The sequence below is a fragment of the Monodelphis domestica genome, chromosome 2 (assembly GCF_027887165.1).
Source record: "Monodelphis domestica isolate mMonDom1 chromosome 2, mMonDom1.pri, whole genome shotgun sequence".
In the NCBI taxonomy this organism is placed as follows: domain Eukaryota; kingdom Metazoa; phylum Chordata; class Mammalia; order Didelphimorphia; family Didelphidae; genus Monodelphis; species Monodelphis domestica.
The window spans coordinates 439,883,256-439,911,188 of record NC_077228.1 but is presented as its reverse complement, the minus strand read 5'-3'; the positions used below and the strand labels follow the sequence as shown (position 1 = coordinate 439,911,188).

The window sequence follows — 27,933 nt, the reverse complement described above, 5'->3', positions numbered from 1 at the left end:
AACTGAATAACATTGTACAAAGGTATTTGTTGTTAAAAACATGTGTGTTTTTTAAAAGAAACATTTAATAGACAATATTTATAACTTTAATACAAAAAAATTCCACTTCAAATAAAATATCACAGGGTTTTCAGCTGCTAAGTGGTTAAATATAATTTACTCAGTAAATCATTTCTTCCTTTCTCAACACACTTGATGCATTATTATGAATGAAATACTTTAATAAATTACCTTGGGGTGGATGGATGTGCATACCTGGCAGTGCTTTTGTTAACAATGTTTCAGCAGCATCAACTATTTCAAAACCTTTTCAGGGATAAATGGTCCTTATTTCAACCACATTTTTGTGAATCTTAGCAGGTCAAAGAAAAATAATAGCATGTTATTCTGTAGAAAGGACACTAAATTTTAAGTTTGTGGACTTGGGTTTGAATCAGGACTTGGCTCTCGCCCTCCTTTGCTCCTTGGGAAAGTCAGTTGAACACTCTGGACTTCCATTTCCTAATCTACAAAATATGGGGAAGGTTGGACTATATGGGCTCCAGCTCCCTTGCAGTTCTGAATCGATGATCCTATGATGTATTTCAGAAGATGGCACCAAAACCCAGTGGGCATCAGAGAACAAGAGGCAAAGCTAAATTTTCAAGGTAACTAAAAAGCTCTGTAGTAACCTGTGGCTTTTACAAATCATCTGTATTGAAAGCAGCAGACTAATAATCAGGTTAAAAAAATTTTTTTAGTGGAAAACCTTAAAAAATAAAATTACAAAAGGAAATTCCCTGAAGTGCAATTATTCCAAGCTTAGAATCAGGGGTTTTTAACTGGGTCCATGAATTTAAAATGTTACATTTTCATTTCAGTATAATTGTTTTTCTTTGTAATCCTATGTAACAAACATTTTAAGGATTCCTTATTTTAAGACCAGACTTACTGGAGTCCATGACATACAAAAACAAGAACTTTGATTCAAGTAATGCTTCCAGTCCAGAAAATTTATGATTTTGAAAATTCCAACTCCTGATTTCTAAAATGAAACAACATTGTGAGATAATTTGCTAATCTGCATTCTAATAGATCACAATCTATTCTCAGCTAACACTTTCACAATTTCTATTTTCCTTTCATCTGTCAGTTTTTCTCTGATCTAGTTACACATAAAACTTAAAAAAAAAAAAACACAAATGCAACCACATAATATTCAGCTTCTTCCAAATTTTCCTAGCTCCTTTGTCCTTTTCCTTCCTTCTATTTCCACAGCAAATTCCTGAACTGAAAGGTGATACACCTTTTAAAAAGAACACTGAGTCAAGACTCAAAAGACTTGAATTCCAGTTCCAGCCATTACATGTCCTAAAATCTACGGAGTCATTTATTAACCCCTCAGCCTCATAGATTCCAAGATTCATACCACCACATACACATCAGAGTTCTCTTTCAACTTCCATATGGAAATCAATTGATAAGCTAGAGGATCCTAACATCTGTGTTTCATCTAAAAACTGACTCAAGATATGAGGGGTTGTCCTTTTCAGGAAGGCTAATATTAATTTGCCTGGTATTAAAGAAAACCACTTCAAAACTCCAGAATGTGGCTGTGGCAGGAAATAAACAACATGGTTTGTTTAGCCTTAATTACTTTCACCATAATTTTTAGAAAGGGGAATCCTCTAAAAAATTTAGGTAGAAGAGGACATTCTTGGCCAGCCTTTAAATCTGTAGATGTTCTAGAAGAAGGATTTCTGCAAATATTCAAAGGCATCTGAAAGAACCAAAAGGCCAAAATGCTGGAAGATAAATAGGATACTGCAATAATTTTTTGTTTGATAGTTATATTACAACACACCATCAGCTCTGGGTGTTCTAGAGCCAAAACATTCAGACTTTTGAGAAACACATCATATTATTTGGTTTGAAGCTAGCATCCCCTAACTTAGAGGGCATTTAACAGCATGTTTATTCTTTAAAAATTAAAGTTTTAAGAATTTGGAGATACATTAGTGTTAGAGAATCAAAATCACTAGCAACCTGCCATCCATTCTTTACCAGGTCTTCTTCCTATACCATCTCTAAGGCAGCTAGGGTTTAACTTTCTCTGTACTGAGGGATTAGTCATCTAGGCTGAGCCTGGGTAACAAGTGCTATTCATTTGGGTCTCTGCACACGTGCTTAAACAGTTCTGCTATTTTCCCCAAGTAACCAATAGATTCCACATGAGGAAAATCCGATCATCTTTAAGTGAAAAGTAAAGTAACTCGGGCCTAACAATTTTGAAAATAGAAAAGCTCCTACCATGTTTAATCTTGTTTTGGGAGCCAGAAATCAAGGCCATCTTGGAGCTGGAGGGGAGAGAGCTAAAACATATGTACACACAAAAAGTCCACTTAAAAGAACAAAGAAGCTTTGTCTCAGGGGTTGTGTGACAATGGGGCATGTGGCACTCCTACAGAAAACTCTGGGGAGCAAGGTCAGGACAACACGGGCTCCCAACTAGGCATAATCATGAAACTGAGCTACTCATTTTATGCTTCTTCTGTGTGTGGAATATATGAGAAGAAGATTAGTGAGGTTTTATGTATCATAGTAGGTATGCAGTATAAAGCAGAATTTAAAAACACAGGGATCTGTTGCAGTTTAAGGGATACATAAGACACGCTGTAAGATTTTTTTAAGCAAATTTGAGCTACTGTTAAAACACTAGACACAGGCTCAATAGAAATCGACGCTCTTTATCATGTGTACAAGAATTTTATAACAGAGGATCAATGGAATGCACATCAGGGCATTTGGTTCACATTTGCTTACCTCGTCCAACATAGCCTTCCGTGTGTTTCGGACAACTTTGGTCTCAAGGCTTTTCAGTGAATCCTTTGACTGAAGGCTGACAGTTTTGAAAGCAAGGCCAGTTTAAAAGTGCTGTTTATACAGAAAACACACAAATATCTTGTGATCTATAACATGCCGTCCAAATTGAAGGAGAGACATCATTTGCTGGGGCAGTGCCCATGGGATTTGCCGTTTTCCTCTCCCTCAAAGTATGCATAATTAAATTTATTTTTTAGTGGGTCGGGAGGTCAAGGGTGAGAAGGGAAGAAGGTTCCTAAAGAGAGAAAAAGAACCTAACATGCCCAAACCTGCAACAAAACATTTTCTCAGTGGCTAAGGTGGCCGAATGACAATCGATCCTACAGATTAAAGGTAAAGTATTTTCGGGAAACTGTACAAGATGAAATAGACACACATTTTCTCCAATGTGCTGTTGAAACGGAAGAAGAAAAAGGTCCTATTTGACCAGCATTTGACAAAGAGGAAGTTTCTTATCGGTAACATTTACAATGATATGTTTAGGGGAAAACGGACACACAATTTTACAAGGCAGTGAGTGTCTGTAAAGGTCTTTTTGTCATGTTTTTGCCAGTGGATCAAACAGCTGCAATGCCGTCCTCTTGTCTTCGTCGTCACTGAATATACTCCAGTGTTCCAGGTCTTTGTGCAAAGGTCCCACCCTAGCAGCTGGAGCACCTCCTTGGGCTGGCTTGGGGGATTCCCTTTCCAGACATGGGGTCACCGGACCCAAAGGCTCAGCACTCCTAGTGAACCAGCCCGCGTCCAACATTTTTGGGTGGTGGAGAAGACTCAAGAAGGGATCCTGATGCTCCCCCAGAAGGCTGGCTGCCTTGGTATTGTCGGCACGAAGGCCAGGCGCCGGTGCAGGGCCAACAAGGTCTGCTTGAGGAGCAGGTGGGCCAGAGTCAGGCGGGTCACCGGCCCGGGAGTCATAGTGATGGTTGTTGTTGTTGTTACTGCCGCAGCAGGCCCCGTCCTGGAGGAGCAGATGGCTGCTCTGCAGAACCTGTAGGTGAAAAGCTGCCGGGGCTGACTTCTTCCTCCTGGGAGGAACCTTGGGAACATGAGAGGCGGTTTCCAAAGATGGCGGCACCGTGGCCTCTCCTTCTGCCTGGGCTTCGCTGCTCAGTCTTCTCTCCACAGCTCTCCCAGGCTGCAAAGTTCTTGGTTTGGGGATGGGAGCAACTCGAGGGGGCACCGCTAGACTGTGGCTTTCAAGACTAGGCTCTGGGGACCCAAGGGTAAACTGGATGACTTGTTGCTCAAACTGCTCTTCCGGGGATAAAGACTGGAAAAAGACAACGAATGTAGTAAGCAAACCCGTAAACAGAACTTGGGAATTCAGCCACAAAACACTCACAGGAAAAAGAGAAGAGAGGTGGGGACGAACTAACATTCTAACATTCAAATGTTGAGAACGATTGGCATGCAAGAAACAGCGATGGGGACAAACCAAACAAAGAAGAACGAGGGAGCAGGAGGCGACAAAAATGGCAGCCGCCTAGTAGTAAGAGCAGGTTCATTTCATCCAGCAAGGATAGAAATGATGGAACCAAAAGGACATGCTGAATATATGGAGGCAAACTTTTCCAGCGTGCCACAGTCTTGCTAAAAATAAATATCTCTGCGATCATTCCTCAATTTTTTGATGGATACTTTTCATGGTTTAATATTATAGTGGAGTGGAATGATACAACAAAGCAGGCTGAAGGACAACCTAATGGATTTTATATGTCTCATTGACGTCACGGCTCTTGAATCACATGTTAAACATGAGATTATGAATATGGAAATATTATGAGCCACTTTTACTTCCTGGCTTATGCTTCAAAATTACCACCTAAAAGGCCATTTGTGCAAGAGGTCATTCTTTCCACTGTTCTCTCTCGCATAGTACTGTTGGCATTTCCTTTGAAACCTTAGGAGAAAAAAAAAACCACAACCCACAACTTTTCTAAGTATTTTATGGCAGCTTCCCTGTGGCAGCCTGGAAATGTGAACACATTGCTGCTTGCCTTTTTTTTTTAAAGTAGAAAATGGAGATATCTTAGGAAGAAGACAAGAAAGAAAGGATGAAAATACAAATGATGAGCAAAAACACAGCTGAACTAGTGACCTAGGCAGGAAACAACAAGCTCAAAGAATGTAGCACCAAAATAACAACTACTATCTACAAAGATGAAGAGGTGGCAGAGGGACATGGATGGATTCCAGTGATGGCTAGGCCGGTGTTTACCAAATGTCCGGTTAACTAGCACATCCTCAGATCAAACGGGGGATCCAGATGTCTCTATGGGTGCGAGCCTGTGTGCTGCTACTGTCCTTACAAATTCATTTCTTTGAAGCAGCAAGCAAGGTGGAGAAGCTCGAGAGTGAGAGCAAAAGACAATCTGCAAGAGAAGCAGCAATAAGAGCTGTCTGACCCACATCCCCAGGCCATAGCCTGGGGTGACTCAAACATTGCTTAGCTGGGAACATTTCAACCCATGACAAATCATTTTGCAATCAAGAAATAAAATCCGTGCATGTAAAAATGCGGGTCTGTGCATGCTAAGAAGAAATAAAGAAACCCGGGAATACTCAGGATTTGTCCACTACTTCCTGGGTTTTGAGGCTCTTATGAGAAACTCATCTCATCACAGCTTTCGATTGTTGAGAGTACACTTTTGGGGGTTCCCCACCCCCTTCATCTAGAGCACAGATGGAAAAGGGAAGGAGCCCCCCTGGATAGGAATGATACTGTCATGAATGCTGCTTTCAGGAGATCTGTTTATGCCTTAAAATTCCTGAACTGGATAATGAAGAAAGACTAATTCAGCTGGTTGGTGGTGGCAAAATACATCCCTAACCAAAGATCCCACCTCCCCCTACTCTCTACCCTCCAACAATTTAAGGGAAGGAGGAACTTTCTTTTGCCAGCATCTTACTTTTCCTGTCCGTCGTAAGGTTGGCTTCTTAATCACAGGAACTCTGGGTGCAGGTCGATGAGGGAGAAGCTGAGATGTCTGTGAAGATCCTGGCTTGGACACGTTAGATAAAGGTTCTGGTTTCGTAGAAACTTGGTTTCTTAAGAAAACAGCATTTAGTGCCTCCTCTTGTGTCCCTGAAACAAAACAACAACATGTTTGAACAAATAAAGGTCTCTGCTGAACAATTAGGGCCAGGAGATCTGAACAGCTCCACTGCCAACCTGGTAAAGGGTGGTCTAGACACATGATCAGCTCAGCCTGCTACAACTAAGGATTCTGGAGATCTAAAAGCCTGAAGATAGACACTGGAAAGATACCAAACTTGGGTGAAGGGAATTGTTTCTACCCAACATAAACTTTTAAAAGGGTTTTTTTTGTTGTTTTACCAAAATAAAAATCTCTTTGTGGGGATGTAAACCTAGATGGAAATGATGAACTGAATGGACAGAGAAGAATGATATCAGAGACACCAAAGTAAAATGTGACCATTTCAGTCTAACGAGTAAAACAAAATATGATTAATGGGGAAAAGTGATAGTGGAACTCCAGGAGGGAAGACAGACCTAGGGAAGAGTGATAAAAGTCTGTGTTTCCCAGTTATTCTCTGGACAACTCAAAAGAGAGGAGTTATGTCTTAAATGTCAAATGGTGCCACCAATACCTGATGACTCTAGAACCAACAGAATTAATTAATTGCTTTGCATGATGTGTAATTGAAAATCTGTTACCTTAAAAAAAGAATTACATTTCCCATGAACCCACTCACTTCCTGTCATTACATACTTCCTGTAGACAGGAGATATTAGGCAGGGATGTAGTGGGTCCCACCTTCTCTTTGGCATGCAGCAAGCATGGTGATGGTGGTGAGTGGGGATTTTTGAAATGGCTAAACAGACATGGGCACGTGGTCTTTATTTTGTATCCTTTTTATTCCTTGATTTCTAATGATCATTTAATAAATTTCCTAAATTATAATATTTTTTATTATTTGAGATCTAATTTTAATTTTTACAGCGACCAATTACTTTTAAATTCATTTTTATTTCAACTTCTCAATAACTGCTGTTATTTATGATTACTTTGAAGGTTTCATGCCATTCAGTATAATTTTTGAATATACTTTTTTTTGAATTCTTTTTTTTTTAACCTTTACTTTCTTAGTAACACCTCTAAGACAGAAGAGCAAAGGCTGGGCAAATGGAGTTTAGAGACTTGCCCAGGGTCACACAGCCAGAAGTATCAAAGGCCACATTTAAATCCAGGTTCTCCCAACTTCAGGTGCTCTATCCTTTATGTCATCCACCTGCTCTACTCTCCACCTCCCATATTCTTTTTTTAAAATGAAGTCCTTACCTTCAATCGTGGAATTAATACTGTGTATTATTTCCAAGGCAGAAGAGTGGTAAGGGCTAGTCAATGGAGGTTAAGTGACTTGTCCAGGGTCACACAGCTGGGAAGTGTCTGAGGCCAGATTTTAACCTAGGACCTCCCATCTCTAGGCTTGGCACTTAATCCACTGAGCTACCCACCTGTCCCCCACCCCCATATTCTTTTAAAGAGAGAAAGGACAGCTGAAAGTGGCCAGATTATAAACTTGGTAATCCCCAAAGTGAAATCTCTTGAATAGAATTTTAGAGAATAACAAGGACATTAAGGAATACTTAATTTCATATCCAAAAGGGAAATGCAATTCTTTTTTTGTGAAGGTCACGATTTCTGTTTGAAGAGAAAAATGGAAATTGAAGCCCTACAGCTGGCTAAAGGTTAAAAAACTGAGAGGGCTACTCAACTCACCTCCTTTTGCTTCCATGAGGCATCGAATGGCTTCTTCAGCTTCCTGAGCATTGGTAGTTTTGATCTGTTTGACATTATATGGTTTACTTATACCAGTCCTGGCTTTAGGCTTCAGGATAAACACAAAAGGAAAAGGAGATCAGTAATTCTTGTGGATAAAATATCCACAGCAAAATATAATGGGAATTGTCTGAGGAGCCCAAATTCAAATACCATATATACAATAGAAAGGTTACCCTAAGTCCTTCTCGATATGACAATCTTTACAAGAAAAACAGATTTCCTTACATGTAATTCTGATCTCTCTGCTTAAATTCCTTCACTTTCAGGAGATCTCTTATTTATTTTGTTGTTGTTGAGTTGTGCAAGACCTGTCTGATTCTTCAAGTCCCCATTTGTGAATTTTTTTGGTAAAGATATAGGATGGTTTGCCATCTCCTTCTCCAGCTCATTTTACAGATGAGAAAACTTAGGCAAACAGGGTTAAATGATCAGTCTAGGGTCACATAGCTATAAGTGTCTGAGGCCTGATTTGAACTCATAAAGATGAGTCTAACTGATTCCAAGCCCAGTGTAATTCTTTCCATGCACCACCTATCTTCACCTCATTGCTTATAGAATAAAACCCAAATATTTTAGCCAAACACTCATATATTTCCACAGTCTGCTGCCTCCTTTCCTTATCATACCCTATTCTCCATGTACACTATTCACTGGCCAAACTGGCCTACTCATCCTCCTCCTTGCCCAACCCACACTCTCTCACTTCTCTTCCACTGAAAAATTCTGAAAAATGGGATTTTATAATTTTGGACCAAGAAAAGGGAAAAACTCACTGGCTGCTGAGGAGCTCCTGGAAGAAGCTTAGCTGTCTGCAAGATGGAATATTGCCCATGAGTGCCACAGGAAATCGATGCATCAGAAGCAGATTTTTTCACCATTAAACCAGCTGGAAAAAAAAACAAAAGGTACACCCTCAAAGCTTAGTCAGTGTCTCCGTGACTGATAAATGGTCCAATGAGCCAACAAGAGAAGTACCTAGCAAGGCTGATGGTCTAGAAAATTAGAAGAAAAACATTTTCTAGTAATAGTATCTTATCTAGCATTTAAAAAGCATTCACAGATAAAGAATGTATCATGGTCAAGAGCAATTTCTCTCTTTTCATTCAGTAACATTTCTATAATTCAGCTAAAATGGGCATTAATTACCTAGTGGAAAATGTGACTTGGTGTGTGGTTAGGATTTTTTTTCTTAAAGAAAAAAAAATCGGTCATTTTGGTGACTTTTATATTTACAATTACTTTCTATTTATTGAATTTATGTTGAAATTTAAAGACATCATTATTAAAGAATTGTTCTCAGTTTTCTTTTGCAACCGAGATTGCTTTGAGCTAAACAAAGGCCAGTGAATCCTGTAATGAAATTAGAGAATATGAAAATCTAAGAGTGTTTTTTTTTCCCCTAAAAATAACATAGACAAGAGGTGATCTAGTCTGTTCCTTTTACTTAACAGATGAGGAAAATGAAACTTAGAGACCTACCCCAGGTCCCACAAATACTACAAGGACTGGGACTATCTGACCTATTTTATAATGTGACATGACTAGATATGGAACTCTCAGTCATTTCATTCTTTTACCAGGACATCACAATTTTAATAGTAAAGAAAAGACATTGCCCATCAAGCCTAGGAAATAAGGGAAGAGAGACCAGATCTGACCCTGAATAATGAGATCTGGATGGGGAAAGATAGTCGATTAGTTGTGACTTTATAAAGGAGGAAATTCCCTGCTTGGTTGTGCTTCCTGCTTTAAAGAGAAAAAGGTTAGAAAGAATAACGGTTCCCCCAACTCAATCACTTCCACTAACCCTGAAAATAAATACCTTGTGCTAGAGGTAGTTGAAGTGGCATTGGCCTCAACAGCCATACTCTTTAGTAGTTTCAAAGTAGAGGAGAAGGAGAAATATAAGCAAATAGGTGCAGAAACAGAGTTAGAAAGATACCTGGATTCGGTCATTTTTTTTTAGTGGTAGCGTGGAGGCAAGTATTCCCAGCAGGCATTGTGGCAAACTAAAAAAGCAAGTGAAGTCTTACTTGGAGGGGGGGGTCTCTGCGGTGGGTGAGGTGGCCGAGGCCTGTTAGGAACAGACAGAGACCTGCTTGGAGAACGATGGCGGAAGTCCCCAACAGCTTCCAGCTCCTGCTTTAACTCTGCCAGGTCGGCATCATCTGGAGGACACGGCGGAATACGAAGAAGATGGGCATTCAAAAAGGCAAGAATGTCAGAAGGGTCAAAAAAGTCAGCTCCTTTTCAAAGCGGGACGGGTAGGGGTTGAAGGATATGGAAAATGGGGATGAGGCCATTTGGAGAAAAGGCTTAATTTGACGTAGAGGAGGCCAGCATCCCTGCGGAATGATGGATTGTCTCTATCCCTCCTCCTTTTTTGGGGGGGAGAGAAGGAAGGGAACGTGGCATGGGGAGGAATATCAATGCCTGCTTGGAACATTGACAAAGACACCAAAGATCCAGAGTTTTGGAAATGTGAAATGCTGCAGTTTGAAAGCAACAATAGTTTTCTGCAAAGAAGAATGCTGTGGAAATGGCTAAAAATCAAGACGGCCAAAATGATCATTTTCAAGAGGCTAAAGAAATTCTCATTCGTTTGCCAGGTAAAAAAGCTGCACAGAATGAAGGTTTCTGTTCTCTCTGTTGGCTCTAAACTGTTTAATTCTTTCGCCAGGTTTGTCTAATCTTGGATTTAGACACTCGTCTGAACTAAGACAATATGGGAGAGCTACCCCTTCTGCCTCATTACAGAGGGCATAAAATCCAGACTGAATTTAGTTTGCTTTCCTCCAGGCAGGGGAAGAGAATAAGCATTTATTTATATGGCATTAGCTGTGTGCCAGCCACTTTACAAATATAATTTCATCCTTAAAACAACTCTAGGAGAAAGGTATTATTATCCCCATTATGCAGTTGGGGAAACTGAGGCAGATAGAGGTTAAGTAACTTATCCAGGGTCACACAGTTAGACTAGATTTCCAAATCTACACCCAATGTTCTAACCACTCATCATCTAGCTGCCTCATCCTGACAGGCTTTTTTTTTAACCCTTACCTTCCATCTTAGAATCAAACTGTGTATTGGTTCCAAGGCAGAAGAATGGTAAGAGCTAGGCAATGGGGGTTAAGTGACTTGCCCAGGGTCACACAGCTGGGAAGTGCCTGAGGCTAGATTTGAACCCAGGACCTCCCATCTCTAGGCCTGACTCTCAATCCACTGAGCTCTCCAGTTGCCCCCAACCCCCACTCCCGGCAGGTTTGCTTGAACAGCTTAATTTTGAATTCCGGGTACCTCAGACTAAATTTGGCAAGAGGCTCCATTTCTTCACCTAGATGAGGGGTGTTTTTCGATCCACAAAAGTTTCTATTTACTCACTAAACATTCAACAACCCCAAGGAACCAGATGGCAACCTAGATAATAGGATCAAGACCTTCCACCTGAATATTGTCCTCTATCTGATAGAGAGCCACTGAGAAAGCGGATGTGGTCTAAGACATTGAGAAAACAGCCTCTTTTCTGAGGAGTTTTCAGTGTTTTCAGTGATGTCTGTCTCCCCAGTTAAGGGTGAAAAAGTCCCTCTGGATGGAAAATGTGCAGAATCGCCTGCAAGTTTATGAAATCCAGAGTGATGCATAAAGATTCCCCTGCTGCTCTCCTGGGCAGATACGGACAACTCTTTATAGTCATCCTCAAGCAGCTCAGTGCATAGAGCCGGACCTAGAGACAGGCAGTCTTGGCTTCAAATCTGACTTCAGGCTCTTTCTAGCTATGTGACACCGAGCAAGTTGCTTAATTAAGCCCAATTGCCTCTCCCTTACCGCTCTTCTGCCTCAGAAATAATACTTGATATCAATGCTAAGCTGGAAGATTGGGGTTTAAGGGGAAAAAAAGAAGTAACATCACCTTGACGATGCTCTTTCCCTCCCATTTCAGCACCTGTCACAAAGGGATTCTGCTACACCATGATCTGTATAATAGCTACACGTGAATACTCATCCTTTATGGCTCCCCACTGCCTTAGCCTTTATCACTGAGACAGCTGATGTGCATGGAATGATTTCAAATAGTCTGAACACGAAAACCTGAGCTGCATTAAATTATTTGCCCCCTATATGAGTATGTACACACTCTCTCTGTCTCTCTCTCACACTCTCTCTGTCTCTCTCTCTCTCTATCTCTCTGTCTCTCTCTCTCACTGTCTCTCACACTCTCTCTCTGTCTCTTTCTCTCTTGTTCACTCTCACTTTCTTTCACTCTCCCTCTCACTCTGTCTCTCTTTCACTCTCTCTCCCTCTCATTCTCTCACTCTCTATCTCTTTCACTCTCTCTCACACTCTGCCTCCTTCACTCTCTCTCTCTCACAATCTCTGTCTCTTTCACTCTCTGTCTCTCACACTCTCTCTTTCATTCTTTCTCATTCACTCTCTCTGTCTCTTTCACTCTCTCACTCTGTTCTCTCTTTCACTCTCTCTCACAAACTATCTCCTTCACTCTCTCTCACACTCTCTCTCTGACTCTTCTCTCTGTCTCTTTCACTCTCTCACTCTGTCTCTCTTTCACTCTCTCTTTCATTCTCTCTCTCACAAACTATCTCCTTCACTCTCTCTCACACTCTCTCTGCCTCCTACACTCTCTCTGACTCTTTCACTCTCTCACTCTGTCTCTCACTCTCTCTTTCATTCTCTCTCTCACTCTCTGTTTCTTTCACTCTCTCTCACACTCTCTCTCTGCCTCCTTCACTCTCTCTCTCTCTCACTCTCTGTTTCTTTCACTCTCTCTCACACTCTCTCTCTGCCTCCTTCACTCTCTCTCTCTCTCACACTCTCTCTGTCTCTTACACTCTCTCTTTCACTCTCTTACTCTCTTTCTCCCTTTCTTGTTCACTCTCTCACACTCTCTCTGTCTCTTTCACTCTCTCATTCTCTCTCACACACTCTCTGCCTCCTTCACTCTCTCTCTCACACACACTCTCTCTGACTCTTTCACTCTCTCACTCTCTCTCTTTCACTCTCTTTCTTTCACTTCTCACTCTCTCTCACACTCTCTCTCTGCCTCCTTCACTCTCTCTTTCATTCTCTCACACTCTCTCTCTCTTTCACTCTCTCACTCTTTCATTCTCTCTCACAAACTATCTCTTTCACATTCTCTCTGCCTCCTTCACTCTCTCTCTCGTTCACTCTCTCTCTCACACACTCTCTCACACACTCTCTCTGACTCTTTCACTTTCTCTCTCACTCTCTGTCTCTCTTTCACTCTCTCACACTCTCTCTCTGCCTCCTTCACTCTCTGTCTCTTTCACACTCTCTCACACACTCTCTGTCTCTCTTTCACTCTCTCTCTCTTTCTCGTTCACTCTCTCTCTCACACTCTCTCTGTCTCTTTTACTCTCTCTCTCACTCTGTCTCTCTTTCACTCTCTCTCACAAACTATCTCTTTCACTCTCTCTCTGCCTCCTTCACTCTCTCTCTCACTCTCACACACTATCTCTTCTCTCTCTCTCTCTCTCTCTCTCTCTCTCTCTCTCTCTCTCTCTCTCTCTCTCTCTATATATATATATATATATATATATATATATATATATATATATATATATATATATATGCCAAGATTTCCATATCATTAATAAATGGGAAACTGTTTTAGGAAGAGTTATTCTGGCATTTTCCCCCCTCCAAAATTAGAAGATGCATGGTTTGGAAAGAGATCCTATAATCCAAGACCAACTTTTCCCAAGGGCTGGCCTAGAAAGGTCCAAGCTACCTTTGTAGGGGCGAGATTTCTTTTTAGTTAAGGCAGGAGACTTGCTTGGAGGTGCCCCTGCTGTGGAAGAACTTGAGGCTTCCGAATAATCGTCCCCTGACAATTCTGGGTCAGGGAGGAAGGTAGGATTTTGCTCCTCAATCAAGTAGTCCTCGTCCTCATCGAGAATATCTCCTGGAAAGAGAAAATAAATCATAAAAAGAAGCTCGAAGATGAAAGGAGCTCATCTCCCTCTTTGCAATGGAGCCAACTTCAGCATTAAGGCAGGTTTTCTTTGTGTGTCTGAATAATCCTTGTATTTGAGCAATTTCAGGTAATCTCCAGGACACTCACTTCATTTCCAACTGGTAGGGCAGTGAGTTTCGTGACCATCTAATTGTCACACACCCTTTGTCTAGTGCCAAACTGGAGGTTCTCAGTATGGCTTTCTCCAAGATGTGTCTGTGTGTTTGACTCATAATTCCTACACACATGGATATTGGCTGTATCAATTACCAAGGAATTAAGAATGTCCCCAAGAGGTTACTTTATAAAAATATTCTTTACTTTTCAATACTAGTCTAACTTTGAATTGTAAAATTGGGATTGTTGGCTTTGCCTTCCCCTCCAGCCAACAAGGAAGTTCACTGGAGAATCCCTAACCTTCTGATTCGTAGTCCAAACTGGAGAAGTCGAAATTCTCTTCTAACAGACAGGAGTTGGCAGTGGGTGACATGGACACGATGCTGTCCCGTTTCCGTACAATTTCTTCTTGAAGACCTTTCAGCCAATCCTTTGTTTTTGGTCTGATCTTCACTGCTCTGCCTTTAACCTGAAAAAGCAGGGAGATTTTAAATGTGTTCCTTTGAGGGAAAGCAAGGAGGGAATAAGCATTTTTTAAAAAATCCTTACCTTCCATGTTGGAGTCAATACTGGGTATTGGTTCCAAGGCAGAAGAGTGGTAAGGGCTAGGCAATGGGGGTTAAGGGACTTGTCCAGGGTCACACAGCTAGGTGGAATAAGCATTTTTGAAGTACCTACTATGTGCCAGCTGGGGCAGTCATAGAGTGCTGGATCTGAAGTCAGGAAGTGAGTTCAAATTCAGCCACAGATACTTACTAGCTGTGTGACCCTAAGCAATTCACTTAATTCTGTTTGCCTCAGTTTCTCATCTGGAAAATGAGCTGGAGAAGGAAATGGCTAAATAACTACTACCTTTGCCAAAAAAAAACCCTAAACAGGGTCAAGAAGAGTCAGACACTACTGAAATGACTGTGCTAAGTGCTTTGCAAATATCTCTCATAACAACCCTAAATGGAAGATGCTTATATCACTCCCATTTTATAGTTGAGGAAAATCAAGTGAATAGAAAGTGACTTCATCATAAATATATCATGCTACTTCTAGCATGACATGAGCAATATGGAAAGATGCATTGCATGAAAACCCTGGTACAATCTATATCAGACTAGAGTAGAGGGGAAAGCAGGGAGGGAGAAAATCTCAATCCTAGAATATCAGAAAACAATTTTTGGCCATATAGAGAGTCTGTATCCCAAAGAGATAATAAAAGAGGGGAAAGGACCTACTTGTACAAAACTATTTATAGCTATATATATATTTATATATATTTATATATTTATAACTATTTATGTTTTTTTAGTGGCAAAGAATAAACTGAGGGGATGTCCATCAACTGGGGAACAGCTGAACAAATTGTGTACATGTGGGTGATAGAATACTATTGTGCTGTAAGAAATGTTAAGCAAGATGATTTCGAAAAAAGCTAGAAAGATCCACAAGAACTGATGCAGAGTGAAATAAGCAGAACTGGGAGAACACTGTACACAGTAACGGCAATACTGGAAGATGATTATCTGTGAAAACTTGGCTACTCTCAGCAACGCACTGATCTCCAGAGAAAGAACTATCGAGCTGTCTTTCACATCAGTGTATTTAGGGTTTTATTTGGGGTTTTGGTTATATCTGAGTGTGTTTTTACAGCAGTGCCCAATGTGGAAGTGTGTTTCACAGGATAAAAAAATGGAAAGAAACAAAAAGAAATCAATTGTCAAAAAATTTTTCTTACATGCAATTGAAAAAAAAAAAAATTTTAAATGTGTTACACTAATCAAGGGTTCTTAACCCTAGGATCTGTACACTTGGCATTCATTTTAATACAGGTTTTTCAACATAGTTCTATGTGTTTTGTGCATTTGAAAACATTACTCTGAAGAGTAAATAGACTTCACCAGATGGCCAAAGGACTCCAGGATGCAAAAAAGGCTAAGAATCCTAGCTCTAAATTCAGGCACCTACCTGAATGGGAGGCTGAATGATAGGGAAACCCTCCACACCAGTAAAATCAAATGTCCAGATCCTAAATGACCCTCAGCATGAGGAAAAAGAGCTAGCGAAATGTTTTTATAGTAGCAAAAAACTGACACCAGGTAGGTTGTCCATCAATTAGGAAGTGATCAGATAAACAGGAAATGGATGGAATGAAACACCATTGTGTGGCAAGAAAGGATGGACATAAAGGGATTGTCTTTTCCCTATTTTTGTATCTCTGGGACACACGTAACCATATATGGCACATAGTAACTGCATAAGGTAAAGACCTAATCAATAAACAAACAAATAGATGTTTGGTTGATATTGGAAGTTGTATAAAACAATACAGAATCAGGAGGATACTATGTCAGGCAAGGATGCAATGTTGGTTTATTTAACTATTTTTATTTTATAAAAATTAAATCAAAAAGCATTTATGATATTTGGTGTGATATATGCTAGGGTGCAGAAGGGAGGACTCAATGTGCACGTGCCAAAGGGAATGTGAAATATGGGGAAATGGCAGGTGTAAAAATGAAAGGCATCAATAATTTTTTTTAACAATCTTCCCTTCACATGGAAATGGGTTCAAATCAAGGACATATGTGATACCCAGTGGAATCGCGCGCGTGGGCTATGGGGGGGGGGGGAGAAAAGAAAATGATCTTTGTTTCCAATGAATAATGTTTGGAAATGACTAAATAAAATAATGTTAAAATTAAAAAATTAAAAATTAAAAAAATTAAAAAAAAATAAAAACCTTCCCTTCCCTCTTAGAATCAACTCTTTGGTTCCATGGCATAGGAGTGGTTCAGGGCTAGGCAATAGGAATTAAGTGACTTGAATAAGAGTCACAAGCTAAGAAGTATCTGAGACCAGATTTGAACCTAAGGTGTTCTCCCTCTCTCTCTCTGTCTTTCTGTCTCTCTCTGCCTGGCTCTCCATCCACTGTGATACCCAGCTGCCTCCATTAAGAAAGGAAGGAAGGAAGGAAGGAAGGAAGGAAGGAAGGAAGGAAGGAAGGAAGAAAGGAAGAAAGGAAGAAAGGAAGAAAGGAAGAAAGGAAGAAAGGAAGAAAGGAAGAAAGGAAGAAAGGAAGAAAGGAAGAAAGGAAGAAAGGAAGAAAGGAAGAAAGGAAGAAAGAAAGAAAGAAAGAAAGAAAGAAAGAAAGAAAGAAAGAAAGAAAGAAAGAAAGAAAGAAAGAAAGAAAGAAAGAAAGAAAGAAAGAAAGAAAGAAAGAAAGAAAGAAAGAAAGAAAGAAAGAAAGAAAGAAAAAGAAAGAAAGAAAGAAAGAAAGAAAGAAAATAGAAAGTACAATGAAATGAGGAATCTGGTCATATATTCATTGAACATATATATAATTCAAGAATGAGATTAAAAATCTTACCATTTACTTTTCTTTAAAAAGGACTTCAAATTGGGCTTTTGAAGAAACAAAAACTATACTAACGAGTAGGAGGCAGTCGGCATATTAATGCCCGAGAGGCAGGTGGCTTTGGCACTAGTCCCAAGTGGCCTTGCCACTCACTCTGTGCTTTCTGCAACTCAGTCATCACCTTTCTTAGCCTTTCTTCATCTACAGAATGGGGGTGCCCAGGGAGGTTCCTAGAAGCTTCTGCCCCCTTCTCCTGACCTGACTTCTTGGCTGGCTCCTCTGTCAAAGAACATCATTCTTGGGAAAACTCACAAGCAGGCAAAAAGTCCTCTGGCTTCTCCCTATCTCCTGCCTCTCTCAGTCTCTACAGAGACTTGACCAGCTTTAGATTGCTACTAGAATTGTTCATCCCCCATGTTGGATTTGGTGGATCCCTATGGAGAGATATATGGCGGGGTTATAAAGGTAGCTCAGTGGAAAATATGTGTCTTGGTGATCTGACCTGGGGCAACCACTTCACCTCATCTAATAAGCCTTGGGTAAGTGTTGGACATCAGACAGAAAGAAGTCGGGCGCATCCTTCATCATTGTTCATAATGAGATGATGGAACAGCTTCCACTCATTTGCATGCCCAAAGGGCAGGGGAAGAAGATGAGAGGAAATACCAAAACCCATCATGGCTAAAAAGCCCGCCACAGAGACTCACCTTCATGCCATCCACATCCAAGACATTAAGGGCTGACCGGCTATCTGCAAAAGTCACCAACATCTGCCCTTGATTGATCCTAGAAAGAAGACAAATAAAAGTAACTTATAGAATAAATGGCAGCAGAACTAGGAGGCTCCAGGTGGATCTCTGCCCTTCTGGCTGGGGAGAATTTTCTATTCATTTGTGTTGTCAGTTTAAGAATTTCTTCCTTCAAGAACTATGAGAGTAGACACTGCACATTCCTTAGATATGAGTATGTGATTTGGGGTTTAGGCTTTAAAAGATTGCTCTATACCACAAATGAAAAATATGGAAATAGGTATTAAGTGGTAACATTTGTATAACCCAGTGGAATTGCTTGACGAGTCTGGGAGCAGGGAGGGAAAGAAAACGATTCATGGAAACATGGAAAAATATTTAAAAATAAGAATTAAAAAAAAAAAAGAATTTCTTTCAAGTGATAAATGTTGGAGAGGACGTGGCAAAATTGGGACTCTAATGCATTGTTGGTGGAGTTGTGAACTGATCCAACCATTCTGGAGGGAAATTTGGAACTATGCCCAAAGTCCCATAAAACTGGGTATACTCTTTGATCCAGTAATATCACTATTAGGTCTGTATTTTATAGAGATTTAAAAAAAAAAGAGGGGGAAGGGGAAAAGATATAATTATTTGTACAAAAATATTTATGGCATCCCTTTTTATGGGCAAAGAATTGGGAATTGAAATGAATGGCTGAGCAAATTGTGGTCAATAACGGCAATGGAATGCTATTGTGCTTTAAGGAATGATGAACAGGATGATTTCAGAAAGAACTGGAAAGACTTACATGAACTAATAGAAAGTGGGGGGGGGGGACAGAATGAGAACTCTGTATACAGTAATAGCAATATTGCAAAATGATCGTATGCTTAGCTATTCTCAGTAATCCAATGATCCAGGACAATTCTGAAGGTCTTATGACAAAGAATAGTGTCCACCTCCAGAGAAAGAACTGCTGGAATCAGATGTAGATCAGAGCTTTTCACTTTAGTTAATTTGGGTTTTGATTTTATGTAAGTATTCTCTTACAGAAATGAACAATTGAGAATATGGTTTGCATGACAATACGTGTATGTCCAGTTGAAATTGCTTACCATCTCTGAGAAGGGACAGGGAAGAGAAAGAGTGATGCAATTTAGGTCATGTGATTTCAGAAAACTTTTATCTTCACAAAATAAAAAAAAAATGATTTCCCCAGTGCAAGCCTTGATAATCAGGGCAAAGTGAAGGAGATAAAGAAATAGCCTCAGAGTAAAGATCTGGGTTTTGAGTTTTGCTTCTGTCTACACGACCCTGGTCAAAATAACCACTCAATACTCTAGAAAATTATCTAAGATTATTAAGTTTAGGTGGCTTAGGGTATAAAGAGCCAGATCTGGAGATGGGAGGTCCTAAGTTCAAATCTTGCCTCAGCCACTTCCTAGCAGTGTGACCCTGGACAAGTCACTTAATTCTAATTGTCCAACTCTTACCACTCTTTTGCCTTGGAATCGATACTTAGTATGGATTCTAAGATAGAAGGTAAGAGTTTAAAAATATAAGTAGGTTTGCAGAATAGGTCCCATCCTGTATTGGTAGAATAGATACTGTCTATTCTAGATACTAGATCTAGATACTAATCTAGATACTGCCTTACAACAATGAAGTCATCGGTCTGGTCCAAGTCTGGATTCCAGAGGACCACTTCTCAGAGAAGAGGGTGCGATACATGGGAGAGAGTGAGGAGAGAAGGGAAAGAGAAAAAGGGAGGGGATAAGGAAAACAGAAATCTGGGAGAGGAGAAGGGAAGGGTGACAGGAGGAATAAAGAGAAATGAAGGAAAAAGGAAAAGGAGGAAGAAGGAAGGGAAAATGGACAATGAGTAGAGTGTGAGGAGGGAAAAAGGAAGGAGAAGAGGAAGTAGACAGGAGAGAGGAAAGGAGAAATTCCAGGGATTTGAGGATTTCTAGGACAAAAATGGGTTATGTACAAAGACCCAAAGGCTATGGGAAAGATTACTTTAAAAAAAAAAAAGATCAGAAAGTAAAGAATCTCTCTAATATGGTAACCAAGACAGGGATGGAGAAGGTAAGTGGGGAGGAGGAGCTACAGTACTATGGGACCATGGAAACTGAGTCTGGCATGAAAGAGGTTCATAATGAAAAAATGAAAAAAGGTATTCCTTCTTATATCATATTTTTTTTTCCCTCAGATACAAGCACTGGGGGGGGGGGGAGGGGGGAAGAAGATTATAGAAGGAAAAGATATCAAATATTCTTGTTAGACAAAATCTTTCAGATAGAGAAAAAATAAAATAAACAAATCTTCTAACATGTAAGGATCATTAGGACCTGACATATCAGTTAAGTCAAGAAAAGGGGACTAAAGAGCAGAAGGGCTATATATGTCCCTATAAGTGGCATGTTGGGTCACAATTCATTTTTTAAATTAAATTTTATTTAATTCAATTACAAGTAGAAACAATTCTTGACAATTTTTTTTGACATTTTACGATTCAGATTCCGCCACCCCTATCCTTGAGAGTATAAATAGTGTGACAGAGGTTGTCCCAATGCTTTCATATAATTCTGTATGTCATGACTGAAGACACTTATCACATACACAATAAAAAACTCATGAAGGAAATAAAATAAGGACAGTGTGCTTTGATCTGCAGTTAGATTCCAACAGTTTCTTCTTTGTTTTGCTGATAATAGTTTAGTCTTTCACAGTTGATCGTCTGTTTATATATAACTTTTATATAGATATATAATACATAAATATATAATATTTCTGTTACTGTTTACACTGTTCTGGTTCTGCTTGCTTCACTTTGAATCAGTCCATATCAGCCTTTTCTGTTTTTTTCTGAACTCACCCTGCTCATCATTTCTAAAGATCCAAGGCTGAACAGCAGAAGAAGACAGAAAAAAAGAGATGGTAACAACTAGAAAAATTAATAGGAGACAGTAGTATGTCAAGGCTTGAGCTTGCCAAGAAAAGAAATGAGTGATCACTTCCTGATGCCTGATCCATATGAGAACACATCGATTTGGCCTCCATATGTATTTACCTGACAAGGATTATGGTCCCATAATTCCCCAAGGTTTGCATAAGCTCAGCCCGCAAATCCTCAGGGAACTCATTCTTTTCTTCGAGAGTTGGTGACTGTAGGTTGACTACAACGGTAGCATCTAAGGGTCCCTGGAAAGATGACACTTCTTGGAAGACTCTCTCCCGGGCATCTACATCCACTTCTTGGACTTCCACTTCCACAACAGCCAACACAGGTCTATTAAATAGATGGACAAGATAATACAAAGAGGAAACTTGAAGGCAAAAATCTTAGTAAACAATCTATTTGCTATCACTGCATTTTTTCACTATTTCCCCAGCTAATTTTGCTCATAACAATCTGTCCATGACATAAGGGTGCCATTTACCCTTTGTTTTAGAGGAATAAGGTTTTTTTGTTTTCATTTTTCAGTGGAGGTCCTGGGAGACGAACATTGTTGTTCTTTAATTATTTTAGTCAGCACTTAGAAAATAATCATCTCAGCTGGATCTTAATGATTCTTTAATTATTGAGGACTGAAATTTAGGGTTTTAAATCAACCTAGTATTTAGTGGTTTATGGACAAAGCAAGGAGATTAAATTTGGGTAGTGAAGGAAAGATAAGGACTCATTTTGAAATAAGAAATAAATTTGTTATTCTTAACTGAGAGATAGACTAGCCCAGGAAAAAGGATGGCAGAAGTTCTACCATTCACAAATTGGAAGATCACAGGATTGTTGTAAGGATTAAAGGGGTTTTTACTCAATAATTGAGTTATAAAGTAATATTGTGGGTGACAATTTTAAAATATTATATCTTAAGTCAAAATTACTTTTAGCAGCCTTTTTTAAAAAATAAGTGGAAAGAGTGAAAGAGGGAGACGTAGATAAATAGATTCTTAACAAGCCTACCAGCCCTAAGAGCTTCTCTAGGGAAGTGGAGTCCGGTTCAGGACCCTGAGTTCATGTGGAGCCTTCAGCCAGAAGTCCACCAGCTCAAGCTTCCTCTACAGCCCAAGCCACTCACCCAGAAAGCTGATGCAGGATCCATGGAAAGAGGCTCCTCCAAAGCCAAGGCAGGAATCCCAGCCTTTTTATACCCCTTTTTCTATGTAATTTCCTGTCTCTCCTCTTCACAGAAACCAACTGCAGTCTTTCAATTTGCTTAGTACTACCCAAGGCGGGCAGTGCTTGTGGCCTTTGGGGGTGTGAACTAGTAATGATTAAGTGGGGTAATTTAAGTTCTTGATTTGATTAACTAAAAATAGACAAGGAGAGAGTTAATACTATCTTCACAATTGAGAGTTAGAAGTTTAGAGATTACCTATGCTTATAGCCTATATGACCTTGGACAAGTCATGCATCCTTCTAGACTCTTTTCTCATCTGTAAAATGACACTATAGTCTTCCTCCTTTTATAGAAAAACATTTTCAGAAATATGAAAACACAATATTTGTGATCCTTTTGTCTTGTTGCATTCCAATTTGAAAAATATCAAGGGAATTAAATTTTAATTTTAAAAAATTAATTATTTAAAATAATTATACAATCTTAAATTTATTTTATATATTTATTTATATTACATTAAAATTAAAAAAATTTAATTTTAATTAACAATCAATAAATTTGCCAGAGAAATTAAAATTAAAAGGATGAGAAATTCAGAAAAGGTTACTTAAGATAATATTTAAGATATCACATTTAGGAAACAGCCCAAGCATCCTTTATATTTACTTTTAGCTCTGAAATTAGTTTTAATGAATGCTTGTAAATAATTTGAATGCCATTAATTCAGTGTTTAAAGTTTGGTTTCAACAAGATTTTAGGGGCAATGATGAGCTTACTGCAAAAATCAGAATGTTCCCAAACACGGGCCCTTGGCAATGCTAGGCAAATTAGAAGACTGTGATTGATTCCTGAGATATGAGGAGAGCTGATGAGTGGAAAAAACTGAATATAAGAGGAAGTCTCTGGGACGGGTGGGGGTAGAGTGTGTGTGTGTGTGTGTGTGTGTGTGTGTGTGTGTGTGTGTGTGTGTGTGTGTATCTGTCTGTCTGTCTGTCTTGTGTGGTTTTTCGCCTCATGGACGAGAGCTCTGGTGAGATTCTTTATGGTCTTTTGGCTCCTCAGCAGATCAAGCTCTTGGACAGCTTTGGATTTTGGCTCCCTGATTTGCACTTTGGATTCTGGTGAAGATTCAGCTTTCTGCATTGGAGACCTGGGCTGAAGAAGGATGCTTACTCAAGTGAGACTCTTACTTCCTTGGCATGAGAGACTTCCTTTTGAGGATCAGCCTCTTTGGCATCTGTCTTTGGTTGTTGAAATGCCTGGCTGGAGACACTCTCATGGGCTAGAGAGATTCACATTTGGATTTGCATTCATGGTCTGGAGGTACTTGGACCCAGACTTAGGGTATTTTTAGCTAGGCAATATTTTTTACCTCCTTCTTACATTTCCCTCTCTTACCATCACTATTTTGCTGTAATATAGCTACTAACAGTCTTATGACTTAATAGTTAATTTTTATAAATGGCAACCACAACTTTTAAAAAAATTCTTTTATTTGTCAAACTCATTTTAATTATAATATATTCCATTACAAAATATATTATAATAATATATAATAACCAAATGTAATATACATATATATTTTAAACCCTTACCTGGGTTTAGCTGGGTGGCTCAGTGGATTTAGACAGGAGGTCCTAGGTTCAGATCTGGCCTTAGACACTTCTTAGCTGTGTGACTGTGGGCAATTCACTTAATCAACTCTAGACCTGGATCACAGTCCACTGAGTGCACTTGCTTTCCCCCATTGTATTAGTTTAAAACCAATTTAGCAGCACACAAATAATTTATGAATTTTTTCTTTTCATCAGAGTAGGTACAAATCCCTTATGCATGAGTTTTAAATACACGAAAGCAAGAAAACTACATCTTTAAAAAAAAATGAGGGGGAGAAATAAATCCTATAAAGGCAACTATAAATAGGTTATGGTATATTTCCAATGATGACCTACATTCAGGAAGTCCTATAAGGGAAATTGTTTAGAAAATGTATGACTAGGAAAGGATGTGGGCTAGTTATATAGTGAACACAAGTGATGTTGATGCCAGACAACTTGTAAGTTGCTCCAATGCCTTTAAAATATAATTGAGCAGATGCTATGTGGAAGCCCTGTGTGTGACATGGATGGAATGCACACGAGAAGAACCCTGAATGGAGTGCTAACTATAGACTCACATAGATCTGATCAAGGATCCATTAAAGTATTAAGTTTTGAATAATTCAGACTGTCCTTGTCCCACATTAGTCTGAATTGCAGACACTTTATGTTCTAATGGGAAAAAATCATCTGTTCTGGGAAACATGACAAGTTCCTTTCACAAATATTAGGAACCAACCTCTTAGACCTTATAAAAAATTAGCATTACCTCTAAATTGTACTACCATAGATGGACAATGGAATCAAAGGAAAGTTTAAAGAAGGTCAATTGAGCAGGCAACTAGCTGAGGACCTTCATATCAGATTATTATAACCAAAGAACACAAAGGAAATTACTACTAACAGAAGCAGCCTTAAGAGAGAAAGACACACACACACACACACACACACACACACACACACACACACAGAGAGCATAAAAGGCTTAAATTTCATTTCAAGGCGAATATGTCTGTTTACAAAGAAGACCCCAGATTGCTTTAATCCTACTGATGGTCAATACTTTTATTTCTTTTTAAAATAACCAGCTCCTTTTTCTTCTGGCATCAGTTCTTGTAAAGCAGGAATACATAACCTATGGTCCTTGAACTTGGATTGGTTAAAAAAAATTAAGTAATATTCTATTTTCATTAACCTCTAAATGATATTTCTCATTTCGTTTAATAATTGTTATTTTTTATTGTTTTTAATTGCTTTTTATTATTGTTATTTTTTAACCTTACCTTCTCTCTTGGACTCAATGCTATATATTGGTTCCAAGGGTTAGTCAATGGTGATTAAGTAACTTGTGCATGATCACACGGCTAGGAAGTGTCTGAGGTCAGACTTGAACCAAGGACCTCCCATCTCTGGGTCCGGCTCTCAATCCTCTGAGCCACCCAGCTGCTATCCATCAGTTATGAATGTGGACAACAAACCATTATTCTGAGAAGGGGCCCATAGGCTTCACCAACTGCCAGAGGTGCCTAGGACACAAAATGGTTAAGAACTCTTGGCACAGAGGGAGAAGCTGCTCTGGTATAATACTGTATCTGTCACATTTTCTTCCCTTTTCATTTGCTTTTGCCAGCTATCTCCTTTGTACCAAAGACAAAAGACAAAAGTATGTACAAAACACACACTTTTCTTTGTAGCCAATCAGTATCGTCACATGTCAAGCTGAGAACAATATTCCATTCTCTGCATAAAACCTCCAATAGTGAGACAGCTGGCAAGGATGTAGGAGGTCAGAACTACTACTTTCAAATCATCTAAGAGATAACAAAAGTCCAAATTCAAGCTATTAAAAACCCTAAAGGTGAAATATTTTGGTGCATCTGAGTCTTAGAAAGGACATTACCTGTGATCGGAAGCCTGCAGTTCTGCTCGGCCATAGTACATGAGAGCGCCGGGAGACCAGGTGTGCTTGATTTTGGAGTCAACATTTAAATCGTTGTCTAGAAGGTTGAGCTCTCCCGCTGAAAAGAGATTCCATTTGTGGGATGTATAATTTATTAAAAATTACACACATTAAAACACAACATTTAAATATAAAATGCCTAACATGAAGAAAAGTAAATGATACTTATGAATCTCTTTACAATTTCCAATGTACTAGATGGGTTTCTTATTTGATCTTCACACAAAGGTCTCTTTTTCTTTCATTTCCAATAACTCCACTTCCATACCCAACACCTGAGGGGGGCTTGGCACCCTATAAAACTCTTCCTTCAAAGTCTATTAATGACTGAATTTCTAAATCACTAGAATATGAGCTCCCATATATCATGCTCGATGTGTCCCTCCATTTAATGTTCCAATTTAAGTGATGGTCTCTTCATCCTCCTGGAAGCATAGGCTAAAAGGCTTATTAACATCTTATTTTTCTATCCACATCCTCTAAATGTGATTCTTGGTCAGTCATGTTGAACTCTTCATAACTCCATTTTTGGTCTTCTAGGCAATGATATTGGTGTGGTTTGCCATTTTCTTCTCCAGCTCATTTTACAGATGAGCAAACTGGGTTTAGTGACTTGCCAAGTAGCACACAGCTAAGTAAATGTCTGAGGCAAGATTTGAACTCAGAGAGATGAGTCTTCCTGTCTCAAGGCTTGGCACGTCGTCCATTGTTCTATCCATTTCTATAATACTTATATTACCATCAACTGAATTCAAGCCCTTGCCTCCTCTTGCCTGGACCACTGTAAAAGTCTACTAAATAGTCTCCCTTGTTTGTGTCCTCTGCTTCCCAAATCCATCCTAAGCACAGCTGCTAACATACTTAATAAAGAGATTTAACCTTATAACCCTGGTTAAAAAAGCTTCAATGGCTCTTGCTTGTTTATAGAACAATACACAAACTCTTGACATTCAACACCAACTGCTGCCATTTTATTGTCTGCCTCCAACCTTCTTTTACTGCCACATTAGTTCATTCCTCTCTCTCGTGCATTGAGTCAAACTGTACTGTTATCCATCCTCCAATCTGCTCCAGTCTTCTCCTGCATTTGTGCTGGCTGCCCTCATGCCAGGAAAGCATTCTCTCCACACCTGTTTCCTGAAATCTTTCCTTCACATTAAAGCCCTGCTGAGAAGCCATCTTCTCCAATACATCATGTCTAACAGTCTCAGCAGAAAGCAATCTCTCCCTTCCTGCTAATGGCATTAATTGCACTTTGCCTAGATCCTTTTCTGTTGCAAATAAGACATTCTTCCTTGTATGATAATTATTTCTATATTCATCTTCCTCCCTATTAAGAGTAGACCTAGAGGAGAACACATGTGAAACCCAGTGGAATCGTGCATTGGCTGGGGGGGGAGGGGGAGGAAAAGAAAATGATCTTTGTCTCCAATGAATAATGTTTTGAAATGACCAAATAAAATATTGTTTAAAAAAAAAAAGTAGACTTAGAGGGTAGGGGCTGTCACTTTTCATACTTTGACAGTGTCTCATTGAATACATATCTATTGAATTGAATATGGTAAAAACCAAGCTAGCATCACCTCAAACCATGCCCTCTGGCATTCACCTTCAAATCTGGGAGATGCTGGCTCACATAGATTTTGAGGCTTCATATCATAACAAAGGGTACCATGACTGTCAGTAATTCTTGCATTTCTTTGTAGTATAAGTAGAATAAAATCCTTTCTAGATCTATTAATCTTATCATTCAAGTTTGATGGGACCCTTCACTATTTCATGAGATTAAGCATTTTGCTAAGGGAATAAATTTAGGGATAAAATTGCCCTGTGTGTCTGAGAATACTTATTCTGACAAACCCCACTTCAAAGAGCTTGGCATAGTGACATATAACACATAGATGATAAGTAAATATTAATGCAAAGAAAATGGATTTTTTAAAAATCTGCCTGAGGGTACACATTTCCCAGGCTTGAACTCTAGCATATTTCCCATGAAAGAACGTGTAATTGGAAATCTTGTGCCTTTGAACTACATTTCCCAGGAGCCCACTGACTTCCTGTTGTAGACGTTGACAGGGGGATAAATGAGGTGGTCTTCCTGTCCTTTTTTTGTTCTTTTTTTGCTTCCTGTCCTGACTGTGCTGGAGTGGGTTGTTTGAATATGTAGATTAGCTATGAGCACATGATTTTATTTTGTTACCTTTTTATTTTGTTACGTCTATTGATTATTAATAAATCTTATAAAATATACTATTTAAAATTATTGTAGATTAATTTTAATTTTTACAAGAAGCTTAGTTTGATTATTTCTCCAGTTGAAAAGCATGTCCAGATCTCACAACTTTTAGGTACTCTGAACTTCCAGCAGGGCAAACAAGAAGCATTTGTGGGA

The 27,933-nt window shown here is 39.3% G+C and overlaps 1 protein-coding gene across 5 annotated transcripts in view; it reads right to left on the bottom strand.

Annotated features, from left to right (window-relative positions):
- SYNJ2 (synaptojanin 2) overlaps positions 1 to 27,933 on the bottom strand; it is a 170,766-nt gene that overhangs the window by 8,834 nt on the left and 133,999 nt on the right. Inside the window, exons 18-28 of one of the 5 annotated variants that reach the window (XM_007484817.3) lie at positions 25,479 to 25,596; positions 20,930 to 21,148; positions 17,833 to 17,911; positions 14,080 to 14,248; positions 13,438 to 13,611; positions 9,704 to 9,838; positions 8,444 to 8,556; positions 7,608 to 7,716; positions 5,772 to 5,947; positions 5,081 to 5,234; positions 3,993 to 4,132 (exon numbers count right to left, since the gene is read on the bottom strand). In XM_007484817.3, the coding sequence (XP_007484879.1) occupies positions 5,112 to 5,234; positions 5,772 to 5,947; positions 7,608 to 7,716; positions 8,444 to 8,556; positions 9,704 to 9,838; positions 13,438 to 13,611; positions 14,080 to 14,248; positions 17,833 to 17,911; positions 20,930 to 21,148; positions 25,479 to 25,596 (1,415 nt within the window). In that variant the 3' untranslated portion in view covers positions 3,993 to 4,132; positions 5,081 to 5,111. Of the gene's footprint in view, positions 1 to 25; positions 4,133 to 5,080; positions 5,235 to 5,771; positions 5,948 to 7,607; positions 7,717 to 8,443; positions 8,557 to 9,703; positions 9,839 to 13,437; positions 13,612 to 14,079; positions 14,249 to 17,832; positions 17,912 to 20,929; positions 21,149 to 25,478; positions 25,597 to 27,933 lie in introns of those variants that run through there. The other 4 variants (XM_001381340.3, XM_056818993.1, XM_056818992.1 and 1 more) reach the window with 4 other exon arrangements.